The 17,083-nt window shown below is 51.6% G+C and overlaps 1 protein-coding gene across 1 annotated transcript in view; it reads right to left on the bottom strand.

Moving 5' to 3' along the window:
• CACNA1F (calcium voltage-gated channel subunit alpha1 F) overlaps positions 1-17,083 on the bottom strand; it is a 291,317-nt gene that overhangs the window by 177,417 nt on the left and 96,817 nt on the right. Inside the window, exons 13-15 of the mRNA XM_086940156.1 lie at positions 15,727-15,887; positions 9,109-9,334; positions 6,502-6,709 (exon numbers count right to left, since the gene is read on the bottom strand). Of these exons, the coding sequence (XP_086796282.1) occupies positions 6,502-6,709; positions 9,109-9,334; positions 15,727-15,887 (595 nt within the window). The remainder of the gene's footprint in view (positions 1-6,501; positions 6,710-9,108; positions 9,335-15,726; positions 15,888-17,083) is intronic.

Genomic DNA, 17,083 nt, shown 5'->3' with positions numbered 1-17,083 from the left:
ACACAACCCACAGTGTGGCGTCAACTGGAGACTGCATGCACACACAATTCAACACAACCCACAGTGTGGCGTCAAATGGAGACTGCATGCACACACAATTCAACACAACCCACAGCGTGGCATCAAATGGAGACTGCATGTACACACAGTTCAACACAACCCACAGCGTGGCGTCAACTGGAGATTGCATGCACACACAATTCAACGCAACCCTCAGCGTGAGGTCAAGTGGAGACTGCATGCGCACACGATTCAACACAATCCACAGCGTGGCACTATCAGGCTCTATGGTGCACAACATCACAAGACACATGAGTATCAGATATTTGTGTGCATCTCATGTTTTGTAAAGAACCCACTGCTGCACAACAGTACCCGAAACCCGTGCAACCCCAGGCAACTCCAGAAAGAATAGTTTACTTACCTTAAACGGGGATCTCCTGTGTTGACATCCTTTCATAGACCCACAAGATGGTTTATTAATATTTTATTAGCACCTATCATACAGATGATACTTTAATATTCACTCTAGAAATGGAACGACTTTCAGCTGCCATAGTCTCCTTCCCAAGCAGCCATCTTATGGTCCAAATGTTTGACAATCTCGCTCGCTTTTGTACACTTGCCTTGGATCTCAAATTGGCCTGAACCCATCCTTGGGACCTTCAGTGGGGACCAAACAAATGCCTGAAACAGATGCAGTTTCCTTCGTGAGAGGCAGGAACGGGTTCTATTTTCTTCTAAGCTGACAGTTTTTAAAGTCTGACTCTTTTTTCATATGCTCCATTGCCTCCTCTGAACAAGAACCAAAAAAAACTTCACCGGTAAAAGGCAGACTCCTGGTTTTTAGTAGAGCCTCTGCTAGTCTCTGCCAGGAGGCTCGACTGCATGATATGCCATGGCAGAACTCTAGCACAACAAATCGACTGAGTCTAGTGGAAGACTGATTGACTGGCTGGAGACAGTCAGTCTACCCTCCCCTGACAATCTCTAACAACTCAGACCAGAGTTGGCTTTGCCCTGATTAGGGATCCTCAGCCTGGCATAGCTTGGTTCCAGTGGCTCAGTGAGCATGACCATCTTATTGAAAACGCTTTCCCCCACGACCCTATCTGAGGTTCTCAGCTGGCGAAGGATTGGCATTTTCGGTTCTCCTGAGATGCAAAGAGGTCTAAGTTGGGTGTTCCCCATTTCTGGAAGATGGAGTCGAGAATTAACTGATTGAGTCCCAACTCATGACATGTTTGTCCTCTTCTGCTCAAGGTGTCTGCCAGGTTGTTTCTCACTCCTGGAATTTGTTCTGCCTTGATGCTGATGTGGTGCAGTAACGCCCACTCCCAGATCTTTTGAGCTTCCAATGATAAAATTGGAGACCTCGCTCCTCCCCGCTTGTTGAAATAGTGCATGCAGGTGGTATTGTCTGTATGAATGAGGACGGAGGATGATCGTGTTCTTGGGAGAAATAACTGAAGAGCCGGGAAAATTGCCCTCAATTCCATGAAGTTGACGTGCATCTTGAAGACAGGGAGACTCCATTTGCCACTTACTTGAAGGTCTTGAAGATGGGCCCCAGCCTTCCAATGAAACATCCGTGGTCAGAATTAACTCTGGAAGTAGAGAAGGAATGTCAGGCCCACAGAGAGATTGCTGGCGGACTGTCACCAAGGAAGAGCTTTTTTATGATTGGAGTGATCTGAATAATGTCCTCTAATGATCCGGTCACCTGAAGCCATTGCCTGTCCAACTGCTCCTGGAAAGGTCTCATCCTGAGACGTCCGTGGGGCACCATGAGGATGGCCGAGGAAACTTTTTTTGGATAGACTGTGAACCAGTGATAGAAAGGTGTTTTGCCCTTCTGTGGATAAGAATGCCTCGTTTTGGAGGGTATCCAACGTCGCTCCAAGAAAAGTTATCCGTTGAGAAGGTGTGAGAATGGATTTTTGGTAGTTGATTGCAAGCCCTAGAGAGCAAAACAGTTGTAGGCAGATGGATATGGCCTCCGAGGCCCAGTGAACAGAAGGAGCCTTCACTAGCCAATCGTTGAGATACGGGAAAATCTGCAGGCCTCGTAATCGTAGGTGTGCTGCCACAGGAGCAAGACATTTGGTAAATACCCGAGGAACTGAGCGGAGACCAAAGGGTAGGACCTTGAAGTGATAATGTGCACCTGCCACAGTGAAACGGAGAAACCTTCGATGTTTGGGATGGGTAGGAATATGGAAATGTGCATCCTGTAAATCGAGGCCGGCCAGAAAATCCAAATGTTCCAGAAGCTGCAATATCTCCTGGAGAGTTACAATGCGGACAGATTTTTTCTGTAGATATTGCTGAGCTTTCTGAGGTCCAGAATGGGGCGCCATTCTCCTGATTTCTTCTCCACAAGAAAAAAAGCGAGAGTAGAAACCCATTCCCCTCTGAGAGCTCGGTACTCCTTCTATGGCTCCTTTTTCTAGCATGATGAATGCCTCCTTTCTGAGTAATTGAAGATGGGATGGCAGAGATTTTTGTGGTGGATGAGGAGGTGGTGCTGTGACAAACACCAGGGTATGGCCATACTTTATTATATCCAGGACCAATTTGTCTGTGGTAATGTTTTGCCATTGACGGAAATAGTGTGAGATGCGAGCTCCTCTGGCTGGAATGATATGGGAGAGTGCAGCGGGCGCCGGGTCATCATCACTGTTTCCTAACAGTATCCCTGGACTGTACAGGTTGTTTACGTCTGGGTTGGCTGGAGTATGAAGACTGTGGTGGTGCACGATATGTCTGTTGATGTTGGTAGGACGGGTGAAATGAGTGATAGGTCTTATGTTGGTATTTCTGGTATCCCCCACGAAATGAATAAGTTCCTCTACCACGGGCTCCATGAAAGGGGGTCTTCCTGTATTGGAGTGTGTACAAAGCTTTAGCAGTCTCGGTGTCCGCCTTGCTGGCCTGTAAGGCGTTATCAATGTGCTTACCAAAAAGCGCATTCCCATCAAAAGGCATTTTTAGGATTTTTCTTTGCACCTAAGGGCGAAAGGTTTTTCCCTCAACCAACCTTGACGTCCAAGTACAGCTGCTCTGACGGCTTGACGAAAGGCCAGGGAAGCCACATCCATGGACGCATCAATGATCTCTGAGGCTGATCTTTCGGCTTCTAGAAGAATCTTCTCACCTCTAGTCTGTTGTCTTCTGGAAGAAGGTCCCCGTATGGAGCGATATCGGACCACATTTGGTGGTCGTATCTTCATAATATCGCTAGCGCATTGGCCGCGCGCACAGTGGTGGCTGAGATGGTGGTAAATCCCTTGCCAATGTTATCAAGGTGCCTCCCTTCTTTATAAGGTGGAGATGTGATTGGCGCTGAAGTATCCTTGACCTTCATTGTGCATCTTGAGTTATTGCCGAGTCTGGTTTCGGGTGTCCCACCAGGCAAGCTGGCGCATCATCAGGAGCCTTGGATTTTTTGTCTATTCTAGGCAAAACTGCGATCACTGTAGCAGATGTTCTCGTGAATCTCACACCCTCCTCCCAAAAATGGTCTATTATAGGGATTACCCTCACAGTTTTCCGAGATTAGCCTTTAGAATCATAAAGAAAGCAGTCAGACTGCTTGACTGTCATCTGTAACTGAAAGCGAGAAGCTGCCCTCTCCATCAATGCTTGCAAACCGCCCTAGTCCTCCGGCAGAGAATCCACTGTCTGAGGAGACAGGGAACCAGGGGCCAGATGAAGATAAATTCAATTTAGCGAGTCCTTAATAGCGATTTTTTTACTGAATCGCTATTAAGGACTCGCTAAATTGAATGTAGGTAGGAATCGCTAAAATATTAGCGATTCCTTAATATTCTTTAATAACGAATCGCTAATTGAGACTCGTTAATAAGGAATAACTAGCTATTCATTCCTAGGAATGAATGGGAAGATATTCACTATTTGCGATTCAGTATTAAAGAATCGCAAATAGCGGGTGCTATTTCAAGGGTGCAGGGGTGTCTAAGGGATATCCTGTTGCACCCCTGAAATGTGCATGTGCGCACATGTGGCGCACATTCATGCCCTAAGGGCATGTATGTGTGCCACATGACACTTTTAAAAAAGCAAAAAAGTGCTTTCTTAAAGGAAATTGCTACTTACCACCAACTTGAAGTTGGTGGTAATTAGCGATTCCTTAAGGCTGATGTTCACTTTTTTTAGTGCTACTTACCTTGCATTTAAGGAATCGCTATTTCCGATTCCTTAACTGCAAGAGCAAAATAAGGAATCACAATTTAGCAATTCCTTATTTTGCAAGTAGGTTTAAACTCACCTACATTGCATTCAGCCAAAATACCGGTCGGTAACGCAGAAATTCTGAGAATTTCTGCATTACCGCTTGTTATTTGGCCACCTACATCTGGCCCCAGGTGTTGAGATGATGTAATCTTCCCAATCATTCCGAGCTGGCCTTATACCTTGAAGTTCACCTTCCTCTACATCTCCCTCATCAGAGGTGTCATGCTGTTGCAGAGGTATATATTGCTGGCGACATCCTAGGCGAAGACCCCGACATGCATGGTGGAGATGCCGGTGGAGGTGGAGACGGAGGTGGAGGAGCACTTGCCGATGAAGGAAAATTAGTACGATAATCCTGCAACATGTCGTGCAATTCTTGAAATAATGCCACAGGAAGGTGGACCATGGGTTTACAAACAAGTCCCATGTATTGCATCTTTGCATGTGGAGTGTGAAAGTCCTACTGATAATAACCCTCATAGTCCTCTTCATCATCGTCCTGATGCTTGACATATAGCTGAGAAGGACTGTGAGCAGGGCCAAACATGCCATCTTCATCAGACTCTTGCAGGAATGTTAAAGGAGGTAAAGGCAAAATCAGTGAAGGATTCTGAAGAAAATGCCTTGTCGATGGTGTTGTCGATGAGAATGTCTTTGATGGATATAGAGGTGTAAGTTGTAACATCGACGGTCGTTTGAGGTTCTTCAGGGTAGTATGCATCGTCATCACCTTCGTCGACGACAGTGGTGTCTGTGTCGTCGAGGAGCTCATAATGTGAACTGATGACGAAATTATAGTCGCCATTGCTGTTGATGCGGATACTGTTGTTGTTGTTGCGGTAGTCGACTGAACCAACGTAATCAACAAGGATGTAGATGCTGACTAAGAAGTCGTCATCCAATGAGAAGACATTGTCTATGAGGAAGTCGGCGGCGGTGAGGGTACCTTCGCAGATGCTACAGGCATCATCGTTGGAGCCTCCGTCGATGGCGCATCAGAGACCTTCGTCTACAATGATTTTTTCGACGATGAGATCGTCAACGGCAGTGGAGGGGTAGCATGCCCGAGTCGTGATTTCTGCAACAACTGGAACCCAGAGGATGGTGCCATCGATGACACAAGCTTTATAGAGACTGTAATCTTCATAGATGGCACTGAGGAAGGTTTCTCGTGTTTTGGGGTCAAATGGGCTTTCTCCTCAGCAGAAAATTGATGTTTTCCTTTTTGTGAGGGACCTGCTGATTCATGACGGGATTTTTTAGACTCTTGTGCTCACTCTCTCCTGTTAGATTTTTCCACAGAGGTATGTGAGGCAGAGCTTCCCTCGTCCTCAGAGACAACATCAGATTTACTTGTAAGTCTCTGCAGCCAAACCAACCACCTACCCTCTCTATCTTTAAGGGTTTTGGTTGAGAAAGGTCTACAAATCTTGCAGTCCTTTACCTTATGTTGGGGGTACAAACAGTAAATTCAGTTCTTATTAGGATCTTCAGCATGGAGCCTCTTCTTATTGCATGTTCCACACGACCTGAAGAGACCCTTCTTTGAAGAATCTGACATTTCTAGGCAATATCTGGTAGTTTTGAAAGAAAAAACTGATCAAAGCTCAGGGAAACTCCCAGTCATAATACGTGTGGGACAAAATCTGAGGAACCCAGGCTCTTTTGGAAGTGTTCTAAAGATTGCTGTCACCTGATTGGCTATTACTTAAATTTGGTTCTTTAAAAGAAAAAAAAGTTGATAGGGTATTGCAGTGACTGTTAATTGCCTATGGTAGTGTTAAATGCAGCTTTTATAAGGATACCGCGGCACTCCCACTACGATGACGGGGATGATTCAAGCATGTGAATCTATGTAAGATCCACACTGACCTACGCTTGCTGTTTTGTGACCTACACCTGCTGTTTTTGTGACCTACGCTTGCTGTTTTTGTGACCTATGCTTGCTGTTTTTGTGACCTACGCTTGCTGTTTTTGTGACCTATGCTTGCTGTTTGTGTGACCTACGCTTGCTGTTTTTGTGACCTACGCCTGCTGTTTTTGGGACCTACGCCTGCTGTTTTTGTGACCTACGCTTGCTGTTTTTGTGACCTACGCTTGCTGTTTTTGTGACCTACGCTTGCTGTTTTTGTGACCTATGCTTGCTGTTTTGGTGACCTAAGCTTGCTGTTTTTGTCATGTGTTGTGTCCACTGTTGTTACTCCACAAAGCCTCCTCGCAGAACAGGGGAAGAGCAGCCCATACCTGGAAGACGGTGAGCAGAGCCTGTGGGAAGGTATCAAAGGTGCTGCGCTTGGTTTGGGTTTCATCGAAGTTGAACTTGCCCCCGAAGACTTGCATGCCCAGAAGCGAGAAGATGATGATGAAGAGGAAGAGCAGCAGCAGGAGCGAAGCAATGGACTTCATGGAGTTCAGCAAAGAGGCCACCAGGTTGCTTAGGGAAGCCCAGTGCCTGCAGGAGAAGAGAGAAAAGAGAATGGGAGAGATGTACATAGACCGGTCGGTGGCCCAGAACAGAGGGAAAGAAAGGAGGACAAACAGAGAAAGAGAGTTGCTGACAGGGGTAGAGCCAGGGGAAGCAGGAAGGGCTGGAGGGGGCAGGATCTGGCAAAGCAGGGAGCGCTGGTGGAGGCATGAGCAGCAGGGAGCCCCGGTGGAGGCACGAGCAGCAGGAAGCGGCGATGGAGGCATGAGCAGCAGGGAGCCCTGCTGGAGGCATGAGGAGCAGGAAGCGCTGGTGGAGGCATGAGCAGCAGGAAGCGCCGATGGAGGCATGAGCAGCAGGGAGCCCCGCTGGAGGCATGAGCAGCAGCGAGCGCCGGTGGAGGCACGAGCAGCAGGAAGCGCCGATGGAGGCATGAGCAGCAGGGAGCCCCGCTGGAGGCGCGAGCAGCAGGGAGCGCCGGTGGAGGCATGAGCAGCAGGAAGCGCCGGTGGGAGTATGAGCAGCAGGGAGCACCGGTGGACGCACGAGCAGCAGGGAGCGCCAGTGGAGGCACGAGCAGCAGGGAGCCCCACTGAAGGCATGAGCAGCAGGAAGCGCTGGTGGAGGCCCGAGCAGCAGGGAGTGCCGGTGGAGGCATGAGCAGCAGGAAGCGCTGGTAGAGGCATGAGCAGCAGGGAGTGCCGGTGGAGGCATGAGCAGCAGGGAGCGCTGGTGGAGGCATGAGCAGCAAGGAGCACCAGTGGAGGCATGAGCAGCAGGGAGCACGCATGGAGGCATAAGCAGCAGGGAGCGCTAGTGGAGGCACAAGCAGCAGGGAGCGCCGTGGAGGCACGAGCACCAGGGAGCGTCGCTGGAGGCACGAGCAGCAGGGAGCGTCGGTGGGGGCACGAGCAGCAGGGAGCATCGGTGGGGGCATGAGCAGCAGGGAGCACCGGTGGAGGCATGAGCAGCAGGGAGCCGCGCTGGAGGCATGATCAGCAGGAAGCGCTGGTGGGGGCATGAGCAGCAGGGAGCGCCGGTGGAGGCATAGGCAGCAGGGAGCGCTGGTGGATGCATGAGCAGCAGCGAGCGCCGGTGGAGGCACGAGCAGCAGGGAGAGTCGGTGGGGGCACGAGCAGCAGGGAGAGTCGGTGGGGGCACGAGCAGCAGGGAGCGAGGGTGGAGGCATGAGCAGCAGGGAGCGCTGGGGGAGGCATAAGCAGCAGGGAGCACGCATGGAGGCATAAGCAGCAGGGAGCGCTAGTGGAGGCATGAGCAGCAGGGAGCGCCGGTGGAGGCACGAGCACGAGCAGCAGGGAGCGTCGGTGGGGGCACGAGTAGCAGGGAGCGCCGGTGGAGGCATGAGCAGCAGGGAGCGATGGGGGAGGCATGAGCAGCAGGGAGCGCTGGGGAGGCATGAGCAGCAGGGAGAGTCGGTGGGGGCACGAGCAGCAGGGAGTACCGGTGGAGGCACGAGCAGCAGGGAGCCCCGCTGAAGGCACGAGCAGCAGGAAGCGCCGGTGGAGGCATGAGCAGCAGGGAGCCCCGCTGGAGGCATGAGCAGCAGGGAGCCCCGCTGGAGGCACGAGCAGCAGGGAGCACCGGTGGGGGCATGAGCAGCAGGAAGCGCCGGTGGAGGCATGAGCAGCACCGGTGGGGGCATGAGCAGCAGGAAGCGCCGGTGGAGGCATGAGCAGCAGGGAGCGCCGGTGGAGGCACGAGCAGCAGGGAGCGCTGGTAGAGGCATGAGCAGCAGGGAGCCCCGCTGGAGGCATGAGCAGCAGGGAGCACGCATGGAAGCACAAGCAGCAGGGAGTGCCGGTGGAGGCACGAGCAGCAGGGAGCGCTGGTGGAGGCACAAGCAGCAGGGAGCGCCGCTGGAGGCATGAGCAGCAGGGAGCGCCGGTGGAGGCATGAGCAGCAGGGAGCACCGCTGGAGGCACGAGCCGCAGGGAGCGCTGGTAGAGGCACGGGCAGCAGGGAGCACTGGTAGAGGCATGAGCAGCAGGGAGTGCCGGTGGAGGCATAAGCAGCAGGGAACGCTGGGGTAGGCATGAGCAGCAGGGAGCGTCGCTGGAGGCCCGAGGAGCAGGGAGCGCCGGTGGGGTCATGAGCAGCAGGGAGCGCCGGTGGAGGCATGAGCAGCAAGGAGTGCTGGTGGAAGCATGAGGAGCAGGGAGCGATGGTGGAGGCACGAGCAGCAGGGAGCGCCAGTGGGGTCATGAGCAGCAGGGAGCGCCGGTGCAGGCATGAGCAGCAAGGAGTGCTGGTGGAAGCACGAGCAGCAGGTCGTGCTGGTGGAGGCACGAGCAGCAGGGAGCGCCAGTGTAGGCAGGGAAAGCAGAAAAGTTTGGTTAAGGTAGGGTGAGGAGATGGGTCACAGGAAGTGATGAGGTGGAGGCAGGAAGTGGTGGTGGATGTCTCACCTGGTGACCTTGAAGATCCTGAGCAGCCTGACACAGCGCAGCACTGAGATGCCGAGGGGGAACATGACCTCAAATTCCACCAGGACCGTCTCCAGGATTCCCCCGCAGACCACGAAGCAGTCGAAGCGATTAAAGAAGGAGACAAAGTATGCCTGAAGGCCCAGGCTGAACATCTTGAGCAGCATCTCCAGCGTGAACAGCGACAGCAGCACCTTGTTTGCGTAACCTGAAGAAGACAAAGGTAAGACTCAGAAACTGAGGACTCAGGAAGCCATTAGAGAGACCCCTTAACTCAGGGCCTATGCTGATAGAGAGACCAGAGAACTAAGAGCCCATGGACCAGGAAAGTGAGAGAGACCCATGAAGTGATAGCAATGGATGAAGGAGCTCTTAGACTCAAGAACTGAGGAAGCGTGGATCAGGAAGCGATTACAGACTCAAGAACTGAGGGCCCCTGGAGCAGGAATCTTTTGGACAGACCGAAGAACTGAAGGCTATCGATGCAGAAGCTATGGGAGCGACTCAAGAACTGAGAGCCGGTGTATCAGGGAGACCCAAGAACCAAGGGGCCATGGACCAGGGAGACCCAAGAACCAAGGGGCCATGGACCAGGGAGACCCAAGAACCAAGGGCCATGGACCAGGGAGACCAAAGAACCAAGGGGCCATGGACCAGGGAGACCCAAGAACCAAGGGGCCATGGACCAGGGAGACCCAAGAACCAAGGGGCCATGGACCAGGGAGACCCAAGAACCAAGGGCCATGGACCAGGGAGACCAAAGAACCAAGGGGCCATGGACCAGGGAGACCCAAGAACCAAGGGGCCATGGATCAGGGAGACCCAAGAACCAAGGGGCCATGGATCAGGGAGACCCAAGAACCAATGGGCCATGTATCAGGGAGACCCAAGAACCAAGGGGCCCTGGACCAGGGAGACCCAAGAACCAAGGGGCCCTGGACCAGGGAGACCCAAGATCCAAGGGGCCATGGACAAGGGAGACCCAAGATCCAAGGGGCCATGGACCAGGGAGACTCAAGAGCCAAGGGGCCATGGACAAGGGAGACCCAAGAGCCAAGGGGCCATGGATCACGGAGACCCAAGAACCAAGGGGCCATGGACAAGGGAGACCCAAGATCCAAGGGGCCATGGACCAGGGAGACTCAAGAGCCAAGGGGCCATGGACCAGGGAGACCCAAGAACCAATGGATCAGGGAGACCCAAGAACCAAGGGGCCATGGATCAGGGAGACCCAAGAACCAAGGGCCATGGACCAGGGAGACCCAAGAACCAAGGGCCATGGACCAGGGAGACCAAAGAACCAAGGGCCCATGGATCAGGGAGACCCAAGAACCAAGGGGTCATGGATCAGGGAGACCCAAGAACCAAGGGGCCATGGACGAGGGAGACCCAGGAACCAAGGGGCCATGGATCAGGGAGACCCAAGAACCAAGGGGCCATGGATCAGGGAGACCCAAGAACCAAGGGGCCATGGACCAGGGAGCCCCAACAACCAAGGGGCCATGGATCAGGGAGACCCAAGAACCAAGGGGCCATGGATCAGGGAGACCCAAGGGGCCATGGATCATGGAGACCCAAGAACCAAGCGGCCATGGATCAGGGAGACCCAAGAGCCAAGGGGCCATGGATCAGGGAGACCCAAGAGCCAAGGGGCCATGGACCAGGGAGACCCAAGAACCAAGGGGCCATGGACCAGGGAGCCCCAACAACCAAGGGGCCATGGATCAGGGAGACCCAAGAACCAAGGGGCCATGGACCAGGGAGACCCAAGAACCAAGGGGCCATGGACCAGGGAGACCCAAGAACCAAGGGGCCATGGACCAGGGAGACCCAAGAACCAAGGGGCCATGGATCAGGGAGACCCAAGAACCAAGGGGCCATGGACCAGGGAGACCCAAGAACCAAGCGGCCATGGATCATGGAGCCCCAAGAACCAAGGGGCCATGGATCAGGGAGACCCAAGAACCAAGGGGCCATGGATCAGGGAGACCCAAGAACCAAGGGCCATGGACCAGGGAGACCAAAGAACCAAGGGCCCATGGATCAGGGAGACCCAAGAACCAAGGGGTCATGGATCAGGGAGACCCAAGAACCAAGGGGCCATGGACCAGGGAGACCCAGGAACCAAGGGGCCATGGATCAGGGAGACCCAAGAACCAAGGGGCCATGGATCAGGGAGACCCAAGAACCAAGGGGCCATGGATCAGGGAGACCCAAGAACCAAGGGGCCATGGATCAGGAGGTTGAGTGAAGGACTCGGGAACTGAAGGCCCTTGAATCAGGAGGGTATTAGAGATATTGGAGCACTGAGGACATATGGACCAGGAAGCTGCTAGTAAGACCCAAGAACAGGAGACCTGTGGAGAAGGAAGGCGTGAGAGACATCCAGGAACTAAAGGCCCAGGGATCAGGCTGCTATTAGAGACTGGGGTGTAGGATCAGTACAAGAAGGAATACTATCCATTTCTGTGCCTCTTCACCAAACCCCCTGCAGGGGATGGACCATAGGCTCAGGAGGGGGACGAGCCCACCCCCTTCCTCCAGGGTGTTGGGTTCACATTGCTGATGACATCTGCTGCGACTGCTGGTCACACGTCAGTATCCCACAAGGGCTGATTCCGCTCTTCATCATCACTCATAAATTGAACACCATTACATTTGATAACAAGACCAATGATGTCAAATGACACAATTGTGAAGTCTGGTTAATATTATTAGTCAATATTATGTTCAAGGCTACGCTCTATCACGCTTGCCTATGGCAAGGCGGGTGTTGGAACAGGTGCTTAGAATCTATGCAGATCTGTCACGCAACGGGCAAAACAAGGGGCGCAAGGGTAAAAACAAGAAACAACATTTTTTCCATTTTAACTCCAATAGGATTTTTGGCTACATGAAAAAAACAGCTGAGCAGAACTACACCAAAGATGGCACGAAAGTAGAGCTTTACACTAGGAAGAGGAAGCGCCTCTGCTTGATTCGGTGTAAATCCGCTCAGCGGGTTTGGAGTAATCAGCACTGGGAAAGTGTCTAGGGAAGGCTTGACATATTAGAGATATTGGGCCATTAGTCTAACAAGTGTTCTATGAACCTGGATTCATTGACCAATCACAATCCCAATTAAAAAAAAATATACTAATTTTACTAATGACATCATGAATATCAGTAGAATGTTGGACATCGAACGGGGATTCAGAAGAGCACGGTGCAGGAGGCTGGCGGGAGGAGGTGTGCTCAGGGGCTGTTCTCATCTTTGGTATCCAAGAGCTGCACTCATCATCAGTCTGATTCTGTATAAAAGGTTAGCCAGGCTTTGGTGAAGGCCGCTGCCTGGGCTGTTTCCTCCCTTCCAAAAGTCAATCGTCTCGATAAGGGAGCATTCGATGACCATGGCGGTGAAGGTGGGCAGCCATCAGAGCCGTACAGTTCATCAAGATGTGTGGAGGATTTGAAAGTGATCAGAAAAAGACATTGGTAATGGCATAGAGCTACTTGAACACAGACCTTTTGATGCTTGTGAAGAACAGACGTATGAAATTATGCTCCCAATAAATCCAATAGTGTCACATATCAAATTTCTGCAGGGATAAAAGGATCTCTTGAAGGGTGACAATCCAGAATGATGGATTTTTGAGATTCTTACTGAGACAGATTAAATTTAAAAGTGGTCACCATGATCAGGATTTTTTTTTCACGATGATGAATTCTTAATACAACCCTTGTTTGCTAGGATTTGGGGACTGGTTTGAGAGCCCCCTTTGCCAACATGGAAAGCATGCGTTGTCTGCAGTTCTTGAAGACGTTGAAAAGGGCAAGCTGAGTTACCATAGGAAGTCATTTCTGAGTAAACTGGATGGAAGGACCCCACTGGATTAGATGGACAGAACTGGTTGCTAAACACAGACTGTCTGAATGCATCCATATATCTCTCTTCTCTATCAAGTGGAGCCATGCATAGACACCATGGGTTAAGAAAGGGTCTTTAGGTGGCTGAAATGACCATAGAATCTGCTTTGGTGAGACCGCAGCTTCTTCCCTTCTACCGGGTCTGACTGAGTAAGGCGACGGCTTTGGTTGTCCTTCTAGTAGAATCCCTGGATCATATAAACACTCTTCATGATGTATTTTTAAGGAAACAACAAATATCTTAGATGTCCTCTCGATGAGGGAGTTAGCTTTAGCTAAATCATGAGGCAGAGAATCCTCGGGGGAGGGGTGGGTTGCCTCTTCTGTCATGGAGAAGGGTCGCACCAAAGACCTCCCCTTTGTAATCACCCACATCTTCATCCTCCTAAGTCAGGACTGGTCTGAAGTACCAGAGGTGAAGGTAGAGGGGATGGGGGATGAGGTCATGGTTTCTGTGGTCAGAATGGAGGTTGTTGGGGCTGGGGTTGTGACGTTGACACCTTTGGCAACTACGGAAGAGATCGCTGCCGCTGCAGAAAATGGGCTTGCAGTGCTGGTGGAAACCTCATTTGTAACAGTGCATCACCAGCAGCATCATAGGCGGCGCTTGGTAACCGGCCTCAACGTATCCATCCTCCACATAGCACTGAATTTAATGTCTAAAATCGTGTGGATGAAAATGCTACCAATTATGATTTTCTCAATGGTATGAATGAACTTGGCTCTGTAAAGAGAAGGAAATGCCCTTAATCGGGTCATCATTATCAACATTGTGGCATTCTACATACAAGTCAACTGGGTTATAAGCTCTAGGCCTGGGCGGTAAATTAGGCTCGTGGAATTTGCGGAATTTTGGTAATTTCGCATTCCGTGGAGAACGCGGAATTGCCAAAAATTCCACGATCCGCTGCTTCGCGGAATTTTTTGCTTGTTCGAGATTTCAAAATGCATGTCCGGGAGATATTTCTTCCCGAGCATGCAAACAGCGTTCGTGAACAGGAAAAAAGCATTGCAAACACGCTTAACAAGCAAGTCTGCATGTCCGCTGAACTTTTGCATGCTCGCTGAGATTTTTTACCGATTAGCGGAGCTTTGCGTAGCGCGACTACGCAAATTCCACCCTCCCTCTGCAAGCACACCACAGAGATTTGGGAACCATCCCCTCCCTCACCCCGACGTCATGTTCCTCACTGAGATCTAGCTAAACCCTGCATCTGCCTCCAACGTCGCCTCAGCCACACCCAGCGGCTACAAGATTGCACACAGAGACCGCATCAACAAGCACCGTTGGGAACCACCATCATTCACAAGAAACCATCCACTGCACCACCACCGCAGATGATGTCACCCTGATCATGGAACACCTCAACTTCAAGCTACAAACAAACAGCAAAACCACCATCAGAGGCTCCCACGTCGACAGACCTCCAGAACCTTGCCCCAGCTTCCGCAACACCATTCCCAATTTCATCCCTCCAAACGCCATCGACTCAGAAGACCTACATCTTCCTCCTCTACCTCAATTTTTATCTCGATGACCCCAAAGATATCAGCACTGCAAACTACCTCGAAAGCATGAGCAACATTGGCCTCACCCAACTGGTCACCAACCCCACAACCATCTCAGAACACGCACTCGACCCGATCTTCAAGGTCAGCGATAGAATCAAGAACAACCATGTCAGCGAGCTCAATCATGCCATCTTCCACTTCACAATCTATGGATTCCCCAGCACCACACAGAGCAGCTCAACATGTCACACTGCGATTGAAACAAGATCTCAGAGAGCCAATGGGACGATGCTCTCAACACCTTCTGACATCTAACTGCAACCAACCTCAAACAGGCGGTCAAGAACGTCACCTGGATCACAGACTGTGCTGACAGCGCCACCCCCTGCAAACCTACAAAGTCCAAAAGGTCCTCCAACGAAGGTAGTTGGTACACTCTCAATCGACGAGGCCTGGAGCATCGCACGCTGATCTGAGGACATTACAACTCAGCAGACATCCTGCTTACTGAAACTTCAACACTCTCAATCAACGAGGCCTGGAGCATCGCACGCTGATCTGAGGACTCCTTTGTTGGCTGTTGGAAGACCTCCTAAATAGATGAGTGACTAAGGTCATAGTTAATTTTACTGAAAACCCATACATTTTTGTGTAGCAAATAGGCCCATTCCCTGTCTGTCTCAGCAAAAAAACCTTTGCTCATTTAGGGCCTCCAATGACGTGTAATCAGCTATCAAATACCTTTCTATTGTCCACTGACTTTAATGCACCGCTACCATACAGTATTTCTGCAGCAGAGTAATCTTCGACTTCCCCCTTGTTGGATTTATCTTGAATTAGCTATTATTGGTTTAGTTTGGGAACAGCTTTGTCTAGTGATACAACCTAAATAACTAGAACTACAAAGCGCCTAAAGCCTAAGTGAATCAAGGCACTAGCACTAATACTGCCTGAGAGGAAACAATACCATTTTATTTTAAAGACTCCACAGGGTGCAGCTCTTGAAACATCTGCTTTCGATCCATCACCCTCCATCTCTGTGCAGAGACATTATCATAGTCTCGCTTTTCAAGCCCTCATTCCACAGGAAGACGTGCCCACCTGCCCACCCACATTTAGGCAGAAAGAAACCCACCCAGAGAGAGCGGAGGAGAGCTGCACAGACACCGGTGCTGGGCTCACCTTGGACCTCAGTCAACCAGTCCGGCTGCAGGTAGTGCTCCGATGCGATGGTGAGCGTGTTGAGGAACACCAGGATGAGGACGATCCAATAGAAGGTCACCGACTTCACGGCCACCCGGCACTTCCGTCGAAAGGCCCGGTTCCATCGCTTCACCTTCCGGCTGAACCGATGGGAAGGAGAGGAGCAAATACAATGGGTTAGACGGGGGTACCCTGGAGATCAGAGAGGACACATCAAGAGGCCACAATCAAGGACAGGGCCGAACAACGGCGGATCCAGAGGTTTAAGGACAGGTGGATCCAGAGGTTCAAGGGCAGGCGGATCCTGAGGTTCAAAGACAGGAGGATCCAGAGGTTCAAGGACAGGAGGATCCAGAGGTTCAAGGACAGGTGGATCCAGGGGCCAAGGATGATGGACCCCGGAGGTATGTGAGGGGTAGATTTGTGGAGGTTTGACAAGGCAGAATCAAAAGGTCAAAGGATGGCATGTCCAGAGGTCATAGGAGACAGATCCAGGAGGTGCGAGAGAGTGCCATGCTTAGAGTCTCAGGCAGAGGCAGATCTGTGTCAGGTCTATGGGGTCAAAGACCGGCTAATTCAGGAGGCAAAGAGAGGCAAGCTCAAAGGTCAGAGAAGGACAGAGCTAAGAGGTCACAAAGAAGCTTGAGCGTGACAGGTCGGGAGAGAGGCAAAGAGAGGAAGACTCATAGTTGAGAAGGGGCGGCGACATCAGGGGAGTATGAGGAGAGAGCTAGGAGGTCCGAGTGGGCCAGCTCTAAGGGGGTCAGAGAGGTCCACCTCCAAGGGTCAGACATAGGTGAGATGGGTGTGGAGTAGGGGTCTGAGAGGGGTAGATCCAAGAGGTTAGAGCGGGGCAGCTCCAAGGGGTCAGGGAGGTCCACCTCCACGGGTCAGACACAGGTGAGATGGGTGTGGAGTAGGGGTCTGAGAGGGGTAGATTCAGGCGGTTACAGAGGGGCAGATCCATTGGGCAAAGAACTGATGATGCAGGGTCCAGAGAGGAGAAGATGTAGTAGTGTAAAACAAGGCAGGTCAGAAGGTCATATAGGCAAAAACCAGGAGACACAAACAGGCGGATTCAGGCAGCAGAAGGGTTGGAGGGTCGGTGAGGTGACGATACAGGGTTCACAGAGGGGCAGGTGAAAGACAGATCCGGGGTTTCCAGAAGGGAAGATCCAGAGAAGGGCAGATCAAGGGGAATCAAAGGGGTTTATTGAGGGGACAGAGAGGGGAAGATACTGAGGTGAAAAAGGGAAGGGTGGGTTTCAGACAGGAGTATGAATGGAATGTTGGCTAGGAGGCCCTGGTACAGTGCCCCATCACAGCGTGGCACATT

Source organism: Lissotriton vulgaris, chromosome 10 (genome assembly GCF_964263255.1).
Source record: "Lissotriton vulgaris chromosome 10, aLisVul1.2, whole genome shotgun sequence".
NCBI classification, from domain to species: domain Eukaryota; kingdom Metazoa; phylum Chordata; class Amphibia; order Caudata; family Salamandridae; genus Lissotriton; species Lissotriton vulgaris.
Note: the sequence above shows the minus strand (reverse complement) of the source record. Positions and strands in the feature narration are given on the sequence as shown.